We start from the raw sequence: 14699 nt of genomic DNA, 5'->3' as shown, positions 1-14699 counted from the left end.
AACACGTATTTATTTTGCTTTGAACTCATAGCGTGACTGGAGCATTACTTATACACTAAGACTAATTTCCTATGGTTTCAATAATAAATCCATAGCATTTAAGCAGTTGCATCACTTTGACAAGCATCAATATTATGCTGCACTGCTGACAACTGGTTTTATCTGGTGATAATCTTACAACTGCAGACCTTCTGTAACAGTTCATATCTATGATCATTACCACATATCTGCAATAAAAAAACACTCACCGTCCGAGTCAAATGCCTTGCATTTGCCATCTGGGGAGAGCATGCCCAGGCGAAAGAAGTTGAGGGACGTGGTGGGCTTGAGCGTGAGCGTGCTGCCACCCACAATGGCCGCCTCACACTGTCCGGAACGAAGCGCCAGCATGGCCTGGTTCAGGGCCGTCATCGTCGACGAGCACGCCGTGTCGACTGTGAAGCTCGGGCCTGTCGGGAATGCGGCGAGAACGGCGCTTAAAGGAAGCCCAATCTAAAACCTGCTCGGCATTGAAATTGTGTTAGGCACCGCTCAACTGGATTGAGCATGAGACTATTCATACTACAAAACTGAAAATACATATGGACAACAGCTAGGAGATTCACTATTATAGTATAAAGAAAAAGACTGACACAAGAACGTTTTATGTCTCTGTCTTTTAAGCTCTATTTGGGATCTCGATATGACAGACCAACTAGCTGAAATGCAATTAACTAGTCTTAGGTAACTAGTCCAGGTCTTCATTCATATTGAAATCGTATAGTTACCACTAGCTGAGTTCTCATTCTCACCAAATTAGCATAGCTAATACTCGCGAATTTCCACTAGTTCACGTATAGCGCTCATTAGCGAACCATCCCCGACTGCGAGATGTCGCGGCCGAGCTGGGCTCCCGCTGTCACCCCCCCCCCTCCCCCCGCTTCACGTGGTTAGTCATATGACGCGCAAGAAGCTTCGAACAAGACGACGCGATCGAACCAGGATCGGCGTGCTCACCGTGCAAGTCGAGCGAGTAGGAGATGCGGTTGGAGAACATGGCCCGGCAGCACCCGACCAGCGCGTACCCGTCGATCTTGTCCGTGTCCACGTTGAACGCTTCGTCCGTCTCCGACTCGGAGGAGCCGATGAAGACGCCCACGTTGCGCCCGCGCAGCGTCGCCGGGTCGTAGCCGGCGTCGACGATCGCCTCGTACGAGGTCTCCAGGAAGAGCCGCAGCTGCGGGTCCATCACATGCGCCTGCTTCGGGTGCACGCCGAAGAACTGCGCGTCGAACTGCGACAGGTCGCGGATCTTGCCCGATCGCTCGGGGAGGCCCAGAAGACCTGCGAGATCGGGAGGAGAGCGAGCTGGGTTTTTTTTCTTTGTTTTTTTTTTGAGGTATCGCTACGTGGATGCACAGTATGCTACGTGGATGTACAGGGCGCTACGTGGATGCACAGTACGCTACGTGGATGCACAGTACGCTACGTGGATGCACAGTACGCTACGTGGATGCACAGTACGCTACGTGGATGCACAGTACGCTACGTTGATGCACAGTACGCTACGTTGATGCACAGTACGCTACGTGGATGCTCAGTACGCTACGTGGATGCTCAGTGCGCTACGTGGATGCTCAGTGCGCTACGTGGATGCTCAGTGCGCTACGTGGATGCTCAGCGCGCTACGTGGATTCTCAGCGCGCTACGTGGATGCTCAGCGCGCTACGTGGATGCTCAGCGCGCTACGTGGATGTTCAGCGCACTACGTGGATGTACAGAGTATGCAGAGCGCGCACGAACATGTCTCCTTCGAGCAATCGCAAAATCGCCCGGCTTTGCAGCGAGCGACGCGTGGTCGGCGGCGCTGGCACAGCTGTAGCCAATCTCACACACCTGCAGGTATACCCTATGCAGTCATCCATCCTGTAGCGATCTGGCACTCGCAGCTAGAGCACCAGCGAAGCAAACACCGCGCGTTACACAGTGTTGTTCCCTTTAACAGGAGACCGCGCGCGGAATATGCAGCATTTGCATTTGTCGGGTGGCGTGCGAAATCTAGAACGTACGGCGGCGAACCACACTCGTGCGCAGCGGGCACAACAGCATCCAATAGGGCGGTGATTGGGGGCAACAGGGTTCCGCTCATCTACCTTTTCTCGCGTTGCGTGCGCGTTCAACACGAATGCAGGGACGAAACAGGCAAACGAGTGGAGCGGGCACAGTAACGACTGATTTGCGCCGGGAGGAATGCGTGTGCTCGTACAGGAGGATGCTTCCGTTGGAAAATAAATCGGTTTTGTTAAGACTGCGCTCCATTCGTACCACTGTGTCCTCCGTTTCCGCGGTGAACATGGCGCAAGAACGGGAATGATGTGGGAAAATATATATAATGACGACAATTAAGTCCTCCTATATGACATCACCTCGCGCTCTTTTACTAGGATGTCAGGTAACTAACTGCTCGAAGGGCAAATGACCTACTTTAACTACTCGGAAGCAGCGCACCACTGGTACCAGCAATCGGAAACACTGAAGCTCGTTTTATTTAGGCTGATAATTTCAAATAGCTTAACCAGTGCGATTAGCTGGTCCCTTATGTTAACAATCCACTGGTGTCAGTGGAAAGTTAAATCCTCAGCCCATAGCTTAAATACACTTATTAACTAGGCGCGTAAGTTTACTTATTCCGGTTAAATACCTGCCGGTGAAATATGTAGGGAAACGAGTCCTAAACTGGATATCCAGTTGGTTTACAAGAAAAAAATGTTACGCCCTTTGGAGCTTATCTTAATTGCCACTGCGCTCACACGCTGATAAGCGTGTGATAAGTGTAGCCAACATGAAGCGACAAACTTGTCCCGGTTAAAAATTAAGTTAACCATTTGGCTAGAGGGACATCTACGGCTATAGCCGGACACCTAATGATAGCACCTAAAAGCTGACTGGCATCGTACCACTTCGGGCGGGAATGAAGTATGTAAACATGACTAAGCGTTATTTGGCATACGTACCTCGAGGCCACCTCGTCTCATCCTCTGTGACTAAATCGACACCGGCGTAGAGCTTCTCCTTGAACTCGGCAAGGTGGTCTGCTTGGGGGAAGTAGGCTGAGAAGCCAGTGATCACAACATCCTCGTCTGTCATGGTTATCTGCGACGAGAGAGGAAATGCAACACAAAATCGAACAGTCAGTCAATGCCAAGAGAACGGGGTGGGGGAAAACGCACTGGTCAACCTACGGCCTTGGCAGCGCTGAAGTTGAAAAGCAGTTTCCGCAAGCAGACAAACTTCTCTAGTCTGCGACCAGCGAGACACTTTTCGCGTCGTCTGCTAAGCGGGCAGAGCGGACGACAGTGATATGAAGAGGCAGACGTTGCAATCGCTCGAGGAAGAAAAAAAACAAAAAGAAGCTTCAGCAACTGGAGACGGCAAGCGTAATGAAAGTGAACTGTGGGCACCTTCGTGTTCGTGCAGAAGGGGGGAAAAAACGAAATGACGACCGGACTCGGCGACGTAGCGGCAATGGAGTGAACGCACGCAATGCATATCTATACGACACTACTGTACGCAGCTACGCAGAATCGAAACGCTTCTTTCGCGTGGACTGTACAGCAGACGACATTACTATATATACCGGTGAAAAGGCCTGTACGTGTGCGCAGGCAATGAACGAACGCTGCGCAAGACTTATGTTTGCTTGTTTGCTAAGAACACTTGCGCAGTCACTGTGAGCTGCAGAGATTGAAGAACTTGGGGGAAGGGGGAAAGGGGCGATGGATCGAAACCACGGGAGGACAATTGTCCAAGTCAGGCGCGGCCGCTTATACCGACAGACCTGGTGATATTATATATATAGATAGATGCCTGCTGGGGACACGTATATGGGTTACCTCCTGAATTGGTTAACGCGATGTGAGGCTTCTGGGTGCTGCGAGCTTGGATATAGGCCGCTTGCCAGAATCGGGCCGCGAACTCCTGCGAGGGGGCCACACACATCGCGCACTGACACGGTACGAGAATAGGGTCACCAATTAAAAGTCACCACATTACATTGTTTCCGGGATCGGCCAAGTTTACTCGGTTCGCGAAAAGTGGGGGAAAAGCCTACGGAAACCTTCGCTTAAAAGAAAGATACAAACATAAAAGCGCATTGTCGCGACCAATAAGAGGGACAGCGTCGCCGCAGCAAGATGACAACATAAACACGACGCTCAAAACAAACACACCTCGACAGCTGTCACGCGCGTGAGTGACAGACGTGGGGGGGGGGGGGGGGGCGACGCGGCCGCAAGCGTTCAGCTACAGCCGATATCACAGGAATCAGACCTGCGCGTTACACCAACCAAACTCGCTATCTTCCCGGCGTCGCACTGACTCGTTAATCCTTTTTCAGAAGTTTTATTACAGCTCGCTTCATAATGCGCCATATGTGTTGGCCCCACCCTCTCGCCGTTCCCTGCGTAACAGGGCATTCCTTGCAAGTAAGAACGACAGAAAGCTGAGCTAGCTGGTAAGGATTCATTATGCAGAAGGGTGAGGCGCGCAGACAGGACACGAGAGAAGTGCGGCGTTCGTGTTGTCCACTTCTCTTCTTGTGTCCTAGTAAACCGTCCGCGCAGCCACACTACAACCTTCTCTGCATCTTTCTTTTGCCGATCATCAACCGACTGAAACGGCCTGCCCCATCACATAGCCGAAATCACCGGTTCATCGATGTTTGCTGTTAAGCTTAATAATAATAGTGTTCACTGAACTCATGTGGCCACTAATTAGAATGAACAACATTTGTAAACCCCACCATTTATGTATTACCCCCAGTGACGGTTCTTTAAGGAAATAAACGCGAAAGTGAAGAAGTGAAGTTGCAGCAATCGATTAACCCTCCCTGTGCTTATACTTCGCCGCGCAAATTGCAAGGCTGACCGCCGGAGCAGCAGCGCTTAACTTCAATGTTCCGTGTGAAAACGGCCCACATATATTAGCGCAACGTAACCACGCGCAGGCATTCCGAACAGCCCGCGCAGTAGTGACGACAGTCCGCAGAAGTAAGTAAAGCTGAATTCGCGAGGGCAACTCAAACCAACAGCTTAACCTTCCATCGCCCCGCACAGCGTCAGGAGGCTTCATACATATGTATATGCAATCGCTGCAATCGAAGGTTTCATTTGAAAAAAAAAAGGCCACGATATTCCCACCGCAGCCTGCCCGGCCGCTCCACGTACAGCGTAAACAACAACGCTACATCAGTGTCGGCGAGCTAAAGCAGGCGGTCCGCCGGCGAGCCATCATTAATTCAACAACGTACAATAAGGCGACGCTGACGCAGACGACAGCAGCGCTATGACGCACTTTCCTCACGCGCTCTCCACAGCGACAGCGAGGACTACGCATGGTAGAGAACTTCGTAAGCTGACACGAAAATGGGGTGGGCTGGGGTGGGGTGAGGGGGGAGTGAAATGAAGAAAAAAAACTCGACCGAACGAGTCTCAACAAACAGATTTACGCCATTGAGGGCGCTTTCCGTACATGACACCTACCCTCACACCCTTACGGGTGTCACTGTGCGAGTTACTGACCGATTTGCACCCTCACGGGCACCCTTGAGGGTGCAAATCAGCTTGCAGTGATGTGCGTACCGATAGCGGTGTTGTTTAAACACGGCGAGGTTGTACCTGACCGTACACGTTAACTAACGCACGGTCGAAGTGGAAAAGATCGGCGATATGGGGGCGCGCATACGCTTACTGTTTTCTCACGATAGCGTTTAGAAATTGTCCGTCTGTCGTTGCTCCTGCTGCCGCTGTTGTAGCTTCGAAACGAGGCTCATACCCACGATGTGGGAACACAGACACGCGGGAGGCAGTAATACCCTCGAAAAAAAAAAAAACAGAGCGCAAAATGCTAGAAAGGTTAGGAGGAGTTCTCTAGTTGCCAACCCTTTATTGAGGATGAGAAACGGGAGTAAAGACGGGAATAGGGAAGTATCTCAGACTATCTGTGCGAACAGACAGCTATAGCGCGATTTCGTAGTACATAAAGCGCCACGGTAAGCCATCCGGAAACATGAATGCATATAATATTCCATGCTTAGTGACCCTTCAACACCCCGTCGGAAGCGTGAAGATGCGTCGTAACAAAAGTGCAACGTTCCGAAAGCTACGAAGGTCGCCGCACTGTGAAGGACCCCGGCGCAATTTTTAGCAAGCATTTATTTCAAGCACGCCTTAATTGAAGCGCAACAAACAGTCGCAATTAAGTACTCGGTCACGCCGGGCAAATAAAATCAACTTTTGACGTGGAACATACGCGCGACGAACTTACGTCACGCTTAAAACAACAGGGTTCTGTCCCTCTCTCGGAGACGGCGTACGCAGGCTTCTGGCGCCCAACGTGGGGACCCGTCAAAACAGCCACATACCAATTCTAAGCGTCACGCCGCCGAAAAACGGGAATATATTTTTACGTACTGCAAAGCACTTCTGAGCGTTTTTTTTTTTTTATCAGTTCGCGAATAACACAAGAACGAGCTAGGAGAAAAAAAAAAGAAAAGAAGCAGTGTTTGCTACCTTCTGCTTCAAGTAGCAGACGTGCGCGTGAAACGCTCCGTGTTTTTCAAGTTGTCGTCTGCATGTTCGAGCGGCGGCCCTGAACTCGCCAGGCGTGGCCGTTGGAAATGCAAACATGTAATCGAGTCTCGCGTTCGAGCGCGCGATCTTTTTTTTTTTTCCGTCAGCAAAAAACAAGAAACGCACGCTTCGTAGCACCGTCAAAGTGAGCATTTAGGTGACTGTCGATCGCGGTACCTCCTTTCTCGCCAGCCCCCCCCCCCCCCCCCTTTCCCCATCTCACTTATTCTTTATGCCGATTCTCCGCATCCTCGAAGAAAAATAAACGATGCGGTTATATTACAATATTCCCAGCCTGCCGGCCTTTTCCTGCTCCATTCTTAGCATCTTTCCCGCGAAGGAAAAAAAAAAAAAAAAAGATCGATATACGCCCTTCGATAGAAGAGCGTGCGTCAAACCGCGGCACCTTCCAAGGTTGATGACGCAACTCCCGAGGGGGCTCCTGCGCAGCCCTGACGACGCTTTCACCCTCTCTCTTGGATCTTCCGGTGCGTCCATTCGCAACAACCGTGACAACCCGGCCTCAGTCTATCTCCCCCCAATTTCGTACGCTCCAAATCCAGGAGTTCGACCTCTCAAACCTGCTTTCTTTTTTTTTTTTTGTACACGGCGCGAAAAGAAAAAGGACAAAGAAAAAGAAAACAGAAAAGGAACTGCCACTCGTCTATACACCCCACGACCCGACGACGACCTCCTTATGCCCAAGACATCGAACGCGGAATATCAAACCGCGCGTCACGGCATCGAAAAAGAAGAAGAAAAAAAACTTATCTACAAGAGTCATATTGGTCCGACAGGCAGAGTCAACGTCTCGAAGCGCGTGTAAAGCTAGGTTACCCTCACATGTTGCCGGGATATGCTGGAGCGACCAGGAGGAGGTTCGAGCTAAACAGCGTCACTCGAACGTCATGGTTCAGATTGTGACGTCATCGCGTGAGGCAGAACTTATCTGCCGATCATAGGGCGAGCAAAGAAAGAAAAGAAAGCTTGTAAAAAAAAAAAAACTTGCACGGCAGCCGTGACGAACTACAGACCAGGGTGGCGTGGTTACCTTGTGGGTACAACACCGCCAGGCGTTGCCACCTCCGTCTCTCTCTCTCTCTCTCTCTCTCTCGCTTAATTTTGTGTTTACGGGGTTCGCTGACCCAGATGTGTGATATACTGTCCAGCCGACCGAACTATTTTGAGAATGGCAAAATAAAGAAAAGTGAATGCGAACGGGCTCGTCTCCTCCTCATTTCCTGCATACACGGGTTGTAGTCTAAAAGAGGAGAAGGGGGAGGGGAGGAAGAGCAGAAAGACAATATCTAAAAAAAATCTTGCTGTCGGGCCAGTTTGTCGGGCTTATGTAGTTGACAGGGTTTTCAAGCATCCTTCAACAAATATTCTTGAAGAAGGAATGATAAAGAAAGTACAGAGGAGGAGGAGGCGTCGTCTGTCCTTTCTTAAATGTCCCTTCCTAAGGTACGTAATCCCTAGCGCCTGAAAAAAAAAAAGAAAAAACACGTTAAGGGAGACACATCGGTTCCCAGCAGCATGCATACACTGGTTCACTAATACTCGCATCTTCCTTCAACCAACAACACGGCGTCTTCAGCATCTCGTTCCCTGCGACGGCTTATATACGACGTTGTTTAGCTCATAACAGTATTCTTACGAGTTATTTCCTACCGCTCGTTTTGCTTGAATGTGGATTTTGCAATGTAACATTGTTATACTTTCGTATCCTATTGGGGCCTCACGGCCTGCAGTGCGTCATAAAAAAATAATAAATAAAATAAGTTGCGCATAGAATGTGCTGAAGTATTTCGCAGTGACTCGACATTATGCGCACCTGCACAGGCTGCCGCCAACTGGCGTCCACTCTTCGCTCATCACGCCCAACGTGCAGGTGATGCCGTCGCGCTGGCAACCATGGGAGGCCGTGCAAACAAAAAAAAAAAGAACGGCGCGTGCGGTTTTCGCACGCTCACGGCGATTGCGAGCTCGCTCCACGCCGGTTCCCACAAAAACTCGCGCGTCCGAACGTTCACACGACCTTGAGCGTGGACCACGTTCTGCAATTCAGCCGCACGTGGTTAACAAACGTCGCGCGTGGCGTGATCATATGAGGAAAAAGAAAAACCCCAATCGCAGCTTTCCGCTCTCCTTGCCTTTGGGCTATATATATATATATGTTGGTCGAAGGAACCAAATAAAACTGAAACATACACGCATACATTGTACGTACGAAGCTCGACAGGTCCAGCACGATACGCCATTGAAGAGACGGACGCACGCGCGAAAATTCGCGTTTACTATAAGTTTTCGGCTGGTGGAACAGCCTTCGTCAGGGTGAACCAGATGACGAAAGCTGGTCCACCAACCGAAACGTCAGCAAGGAAGACTTTTCACACGTGTGTCCTTCCACTGCATCTATCTATCTATCTATTCTATCTATCTATTCTATCTATTCTATCTATTCTATCTATTCTATCTATCTATTCTATCTATCTATTCTATCTATTCTATCTATCTATTCTATCTATCTATTCTATCTATCTATTCTATCTATTCTATCTATCTATTCTATCTATCTATCTATCTATCTATCTATCTATCTATCTATTCTATCTATCTATCTATCTATCTATCTATCTATCTATCTATCTATCTATCTATCTATCTATCTATCTATCTATCTATCTATCTATCTATCTATCTATCTATCTAGGTATTTTGCTACCGTCGTCCACAACTGCGGGCTTGTGCTCTTTATCCGCTACTATATACTCCGAAGCCTAATCGTGCATTGGCAAATCAAACCTTTCCCGAAGGATAAGGCCACACAGTACAAAACGAGTGCGAGCTGTGACGTCGGTGTACTCCTGTCGATAAACGCATTCACAATGCTAAACACGCGCAAACGTGTATCCCCAAATGCACACGTTGGAAGTGGGCCGAATCAACGAAGTGAACGGAGAGCTTTAGAATAGGGTGGACCCAAGCGTTGGGGCGCGCTAGCGCTCGGGGCCACGGTAGTGCGCATGCGCGGACTCCTGCGGAAGGATTCCGCGCATGCGCAGCACCGCGGCCCCAAGGGCTACAGCGGGCCCCAAACGCTTGGGTCCACCCTATTCTGAAATTCTCTAAATGATGACGGAGAAACGTCGCATGCTCGTTTCCATCGGGACCTGTACTGACGTTCTCTCCATGCAGTCACGTGGACGATGACGATCCTACCGCGCGAGAAAGCTGCTTAAACGGGGGGGAGGGGGGGGGTCGGCGCAGCGACCCGACGCCGTCAGAACTAACGAATCTTCCGAGCGCGTGCGCAGGTGCGCATCGGCCACGCGCATACATTCTCGTCCTTAACCACCGGTCACGTATTTACAGCCCTCACGTAAGCGTGCCACGTGAGAAGGTCTCCTCCTCCGGGTCAAAATTATAAGCAAAGAGGAAGAAAAGGGAAAATGAAGACGAGTCACGCGCTAAACTGCGGTCCCTTCATCATCTTTCCGGCAAACCTCTCTGCCGGCCGCTGCAGGAAACTTCGGAGGGGAGGCATAGAGACGAAACAGCGCGATCGACTCTCCTGGACTATGGACACTGCCGCCCAAGCGTACAGATATACGCGACTCGGGCAGGAAAGACGAACGAAATTAAGTCGGAAAGGAAGGCCCGGCTCCTTTTTTTTGTATTCCTCCCGTACGCCACAGCCACCGCAACGAGAGCCACCACCAACCACCAGCACATGTATAGCGGCACTCCTCGGCGCGTACAGAGCCGATGTTTTCTCTCGCGAGTTACACGGCCTTGCAACGGTCCCCCTCCTTCCCAGCCGCATAGGTGACGCGTAAGGGCGGGCGTCTTTTCTTGCATACGCCTACCGCTGTCCAATTAGCAAGTGACAGGCAGCCGCGGATCGAGGAGTCTTCCGCAAGCTGCGTATATATAAGCACTCCGTAATGTGACGACCAGTCCCGGCAAAAAAAATAAATAAATAAATAAACGACACCCAGATGATCCGCGCGACAAACCACGCCATATAACGGGGCGTGGTCTTTTATGTTCCCCCCCCCCTCTCCTTTCCATAACGATATCGAAGGGAAAAAGGAAGGGGGTCGCGTGGTTAACGTGCTGCGAGGTGTTCCTGCCCCCCACCCCCTGTAATGCTACTGTCTTTTCCTCATTCCTCGAGGACTGCCAACGACGCCGACGGAGACGCGCTGCGCTCGTTTGCGCTCGTCGCGGGACGTATACGCGGCGACTTCTGCCTCAGCTTTTGAATTTCAGAGTTCCAAAAGAAAAGACGGAAAACAAAAATGCGAGATATCGAGAAATAGCTTAAGCGTGGAGCTTCGCACGGAGACATGCAGACGTCGAGGCGAGAGAGAGAGAGCGGACAGTAAAAAAATAGAAATAAAAAATGGCAGCGCGCGCAACCGTTTGTGAAGTGCGGGCTATCATCTAATGATATTTCCCCCCATTTGGTTCGCTGTGCTTAAATACCCATCCCAATCGCTCGTCGTGTTTGTCGGGGGCGGCCAGTGATGATGACGTTCGGCGATACCGTCCTGATGCGGTTTTCCTTCCGTGAAACTCAAACATTAGAGAAGATAAAAAGAAAAAGAAAAGCGGCATAGTGGCGGTGGTTGGCTGGTGGCGTATAGCAATTGCGGCTACGCCTGCGGTAGTACGTAGGAAAATTGTTATTTGGAAAGGGTCACTTTAGGCAGGTTGCCATAACCGTTTCCTAGTGCCGTATAGGATGGAGCTGGTGCTTAACACATGCGCAGGAAAGAAAGAAAAAGTAATAAGAAGTGAGATAGATTAAAGTCGGAGTTTTCTTGTTCCGTTTATCGGTTTATTTTAGGGGACACATCCTATCAACAGCCCACCGCTGTATACTTGGCGGAGAAGCTTCAACATTTTTTTTTTCTTTTCTGTGTCTGTGCGCGTTGTCTGTCTATGGGCGAAACGCGGGGTGAGGACGAAGAATGTATATGGTCGTTGTTTGCGTCACAAAACTGTGCCTACTCTTTTGTGATGGGTAACCACAACAGTACAGTAAACGCCACCAACGATAACCGACAGAGTTGTATAGCCACATAGTCGCCATTTACCGGAGATGTTCCTATATGGGCCTTTTTTTTTTTTTTCTCGCATGTCAATGAAATTCCGCTTTGTAACTACGTTACTGAAACTCATTTCTCTCTCTCTCTCTGTTATCTTTCTCTCCTTATCTTCTCTATTCGATGCCCATTCGCTTACGCAGCACAGAAGCCCACCAAGGCATCTCGCGCAAATTTCCGGGGGATGACCAATATTGGTTCATTGATGCCTTAGCACCACATATAGTGACGCGCGAATGAAAAGAAGAAAACACCTCCCAGACTTATCCGTTCGTACATCTCGCGGCAACGCAGTACAGGACGAGCGGCGTTAATTAGAAAGCGAGCGTCATAGAGCGTCAATTACGGGCGTTCCCGTATGCCGGCAGAACGCGAGAACGCACGCGCTGGAGGAATCTGGCATCGATCCAGAGTGGACCGACACTTCCTCCTTGATACCGATCTAAGGACGAAGAGCGAGATTTGTCGCATCGTGCGCAGTTCTTCCGTGTCGTCGAACGACTCGCAGCGACGATAATTATCGTCGCGGTTGTCGAGCCTGGACCCTTTTTTTTTTTTTTCTTAATCCGATCAGGCCCGGTTTCAAGCCCGGGTCAGGCCAGGTTTGAGTCACTTCTGGCTGGCCCGTAATTTGGGCGCTTCCGTTTACCACGTTCCGGTACGGGAAATGTACATTTTTTTTCGTTCAGGTTTGCGCACCACTGCGCAGATAAAAAAAAAATTCTGCGCATCCAGTCTTCGCTGTAGATGCACTATTACCGCTTGCGAACGCATACCCGCGGTTACTAAGAAGACTCTAGGTAGCACTTAGAAATGGCCCTCTTCGAATAGAAGGACGGTTCCGTCGGAGACACGTCGTCTGTGGCGGCGACCACGGGGTAATTAGTCGCTAATTAGGTTTAATCAACCTTGAAACATACCGTTTCGGCGGGCTCGCGGTAACTGGGAAATCGAAGCGAGCTCTCCGAACAAGCCGTACCAACTTTTGAATCTGGAAAACGGCATTACTCGCGGAGCTGGCGCACGTCGAAATTCGGCTGTCACAGCTTGCGCGCGCGAAACGGAAACTGGGAAGCTGCAGCAAGCGCAAAGCCCCGGCGCCCCTCGATGCTAAATTAGGCTGCTAAAGTAAAGCGTCAACAACGACGCAATCCCCAACGTTATTTTTTTTTCTCACTTTCATTCGACAAGAAAACGCCCATATTGAAAACTTGTCGTAAAGTTGTACAAATCGACACGAGATGTCGCCGCCAGCGTGCGTTGTTACGGCCGTCCGCGTTTCCATGGTAACCCGGTATTACGTTAAGAGGAATACTACGTTTAGGGACAAGTTAAAGCTCTCATACCGGGACAGCAGAGAGAAGGACAGCAGTAGGGACGCTGGTTAGATAAATCTGTCGATTTTCTTTTTTTCCAACCACAAGGCGTTGGGGACGTTCTTTATGTTACCCGGTCGTTCACGTCAACGCAAAATAAGCAAACAAGAAAGAGAGAGTATGTTGGCGATTACGCGACTGAAGACGCTTTGCATAGGCTGCTATGAGTAGAAATATGGTTGGCCGCGGAAAACAGTACATTTGCAGCGCGCCGTCTGGTTGAACTCTTACGCCACCAGATGGCGCCAGCAGCGCGGCAGCTCGCATCTGCGTCACAGGTGCACCCATGGGAATGCCGCGAAAGGGTTAATACGTGCGCCGACGAACTAGAAATATTTCCGTTAATTTACGAAACAACGCGTTCACCTCGTCGTAGTTGATTGAAAACGCCTACGGTTTTCACCGCTATGCCGCCTGTGTCTGAACAAGGAAAAAAAAATAGATACGAAAATTACCGCCGCGGTTGTTTGCTTGCGGTCAAAAGAACGCGGAAAAAAATAGGAAAGCTAGGCAGCCACTCCCTCCACCCTAAGGCACCCACCCAAAACCACCCCCCAACGACTCAAAGCAGCTACCAGACAAAATGCGCATGCTTGAATGCACTCAATGTATAGAACATGCCACCGCGCGTTACAACTTCTTTATGTTCTCTTTTTTTCTTTCCTTTGTGTCACCATTTGCAAGCCTGAACACCCGAGGTCACACTTCGCTACCCGACAACACGGGAACACGCGCATTCTGGCTAAGAGTGAGCGGCAGTCCCGGAGGACCCGGTTCTTTTGTGGCTTTGGGGAAAAATAACGATTATATATATATATATATCCGCGCACCGGTATATAGCACCTCGAACTCGGCGGTATACGATTTCCGGATGAGGAGAAAAAAAAAAAACACTTCTTGGAGTCTTGGAGGCAACGTTAAAGATAGGAAATGCGGACGAACAGATGACGATTATCGTCGTGCGGCAAGATACGACCCGAAGGGCGTAGTTTCGCTCAAGAGTATACCGGGGGCGCAAATTTTCGCGCGATTGTGTGTGTGCGTGCGCGCATGTGTTTTGCTTTTGTCCCCCCATCTTCCAAACGCACGTGAAACCGGTTAAGACTAAGCGTGTGCGCGAGCACCGTTATGGCGAATCGTTGCACTTACTACGCAACATTTTGTTAGATGCGACCGACTTGCGACGTCAAGGGGGTCGCCAAAAAGGCCAGAAGGACGAAACTCGGGGGAAAATGTAACGCTCGCGTTTTTTGCCGGTCAGTTCCACTGCCGTCTGAAGAGGCACACACTCGCCGCTCCCACAGGCGCTACATCATCATCATCATCATCATCATGAGCCTGGTTACGCCCACTGCAGGGCAAAGGCCTCTCCCATACTTCTCCGACTACCCCGGTCATGTGGTGATTGTGGCCATGTTGTCCCTGCAAACTTCCTAATCTCATCGGCCCACCTAACTTTCTGCTAACACTACACACATCGCTACATTTCCCTCGCGTTAATGTTGGCAGAAAACTCCGCGCACGATCGAACAACCTCTTCTTTGTCTTTTTTTCCGTTAAGGGAAAAGAGTGGAGAGCGAACAATTTCATTACGCGCGCTG

The 14699-nt window shown here is 50.1% G+C and overlaps 1 protein-coding gene across 1 annotated transcript in view; it reads right to left on the bottom strand.

Annotated features, from left to right (window-relative positions):
• Positions 1-14699, bottom strand: part of FASN1 (Fatty acid synthase 1) — a 53945-nt gene that overhangs the window by 22735 nt on the left and 16511 nt on the right. Inside the window, exons 2-4 of the mRNA XM_075702126.1 lie at positions 2994-3132; positions 997-1323; positions 249-449 (exon numbers count right to left, since the gene is read on the bottom strand). Of these exons, the coding sequence (XP_075558241.1) occupies positions 249-449; positions 997-1323; positions 2994-3126 (661 nt within the window). The 5' untranslated portion in view covers positions 3127-3132. The remainder of the gene's footprint in view (positions 1-248; positions 450-996; positions 1324-2993; positions 3133-14699) is intronic.

Source organism: Dermacentor variabilis, chromosome 8, assembly GCF_050947875.1.
Source record: "Dermacentor variabilis isolate Ectoservices chromosome 8, ASM5094787v1, whole genome shotgun sequence".
Taxonomy (NCBI): Eukaryota; Metazoa; Arthropoda; class Arachnida; order Ixodida; family Ixodidae; genus Dermacentor; species Dermacentor variabilis.
The sequence above is the reverse complement of the archived record's forward strand: the minus strand, read 5'-3'. Positions and strand labels throughout refer to the sequence as shown.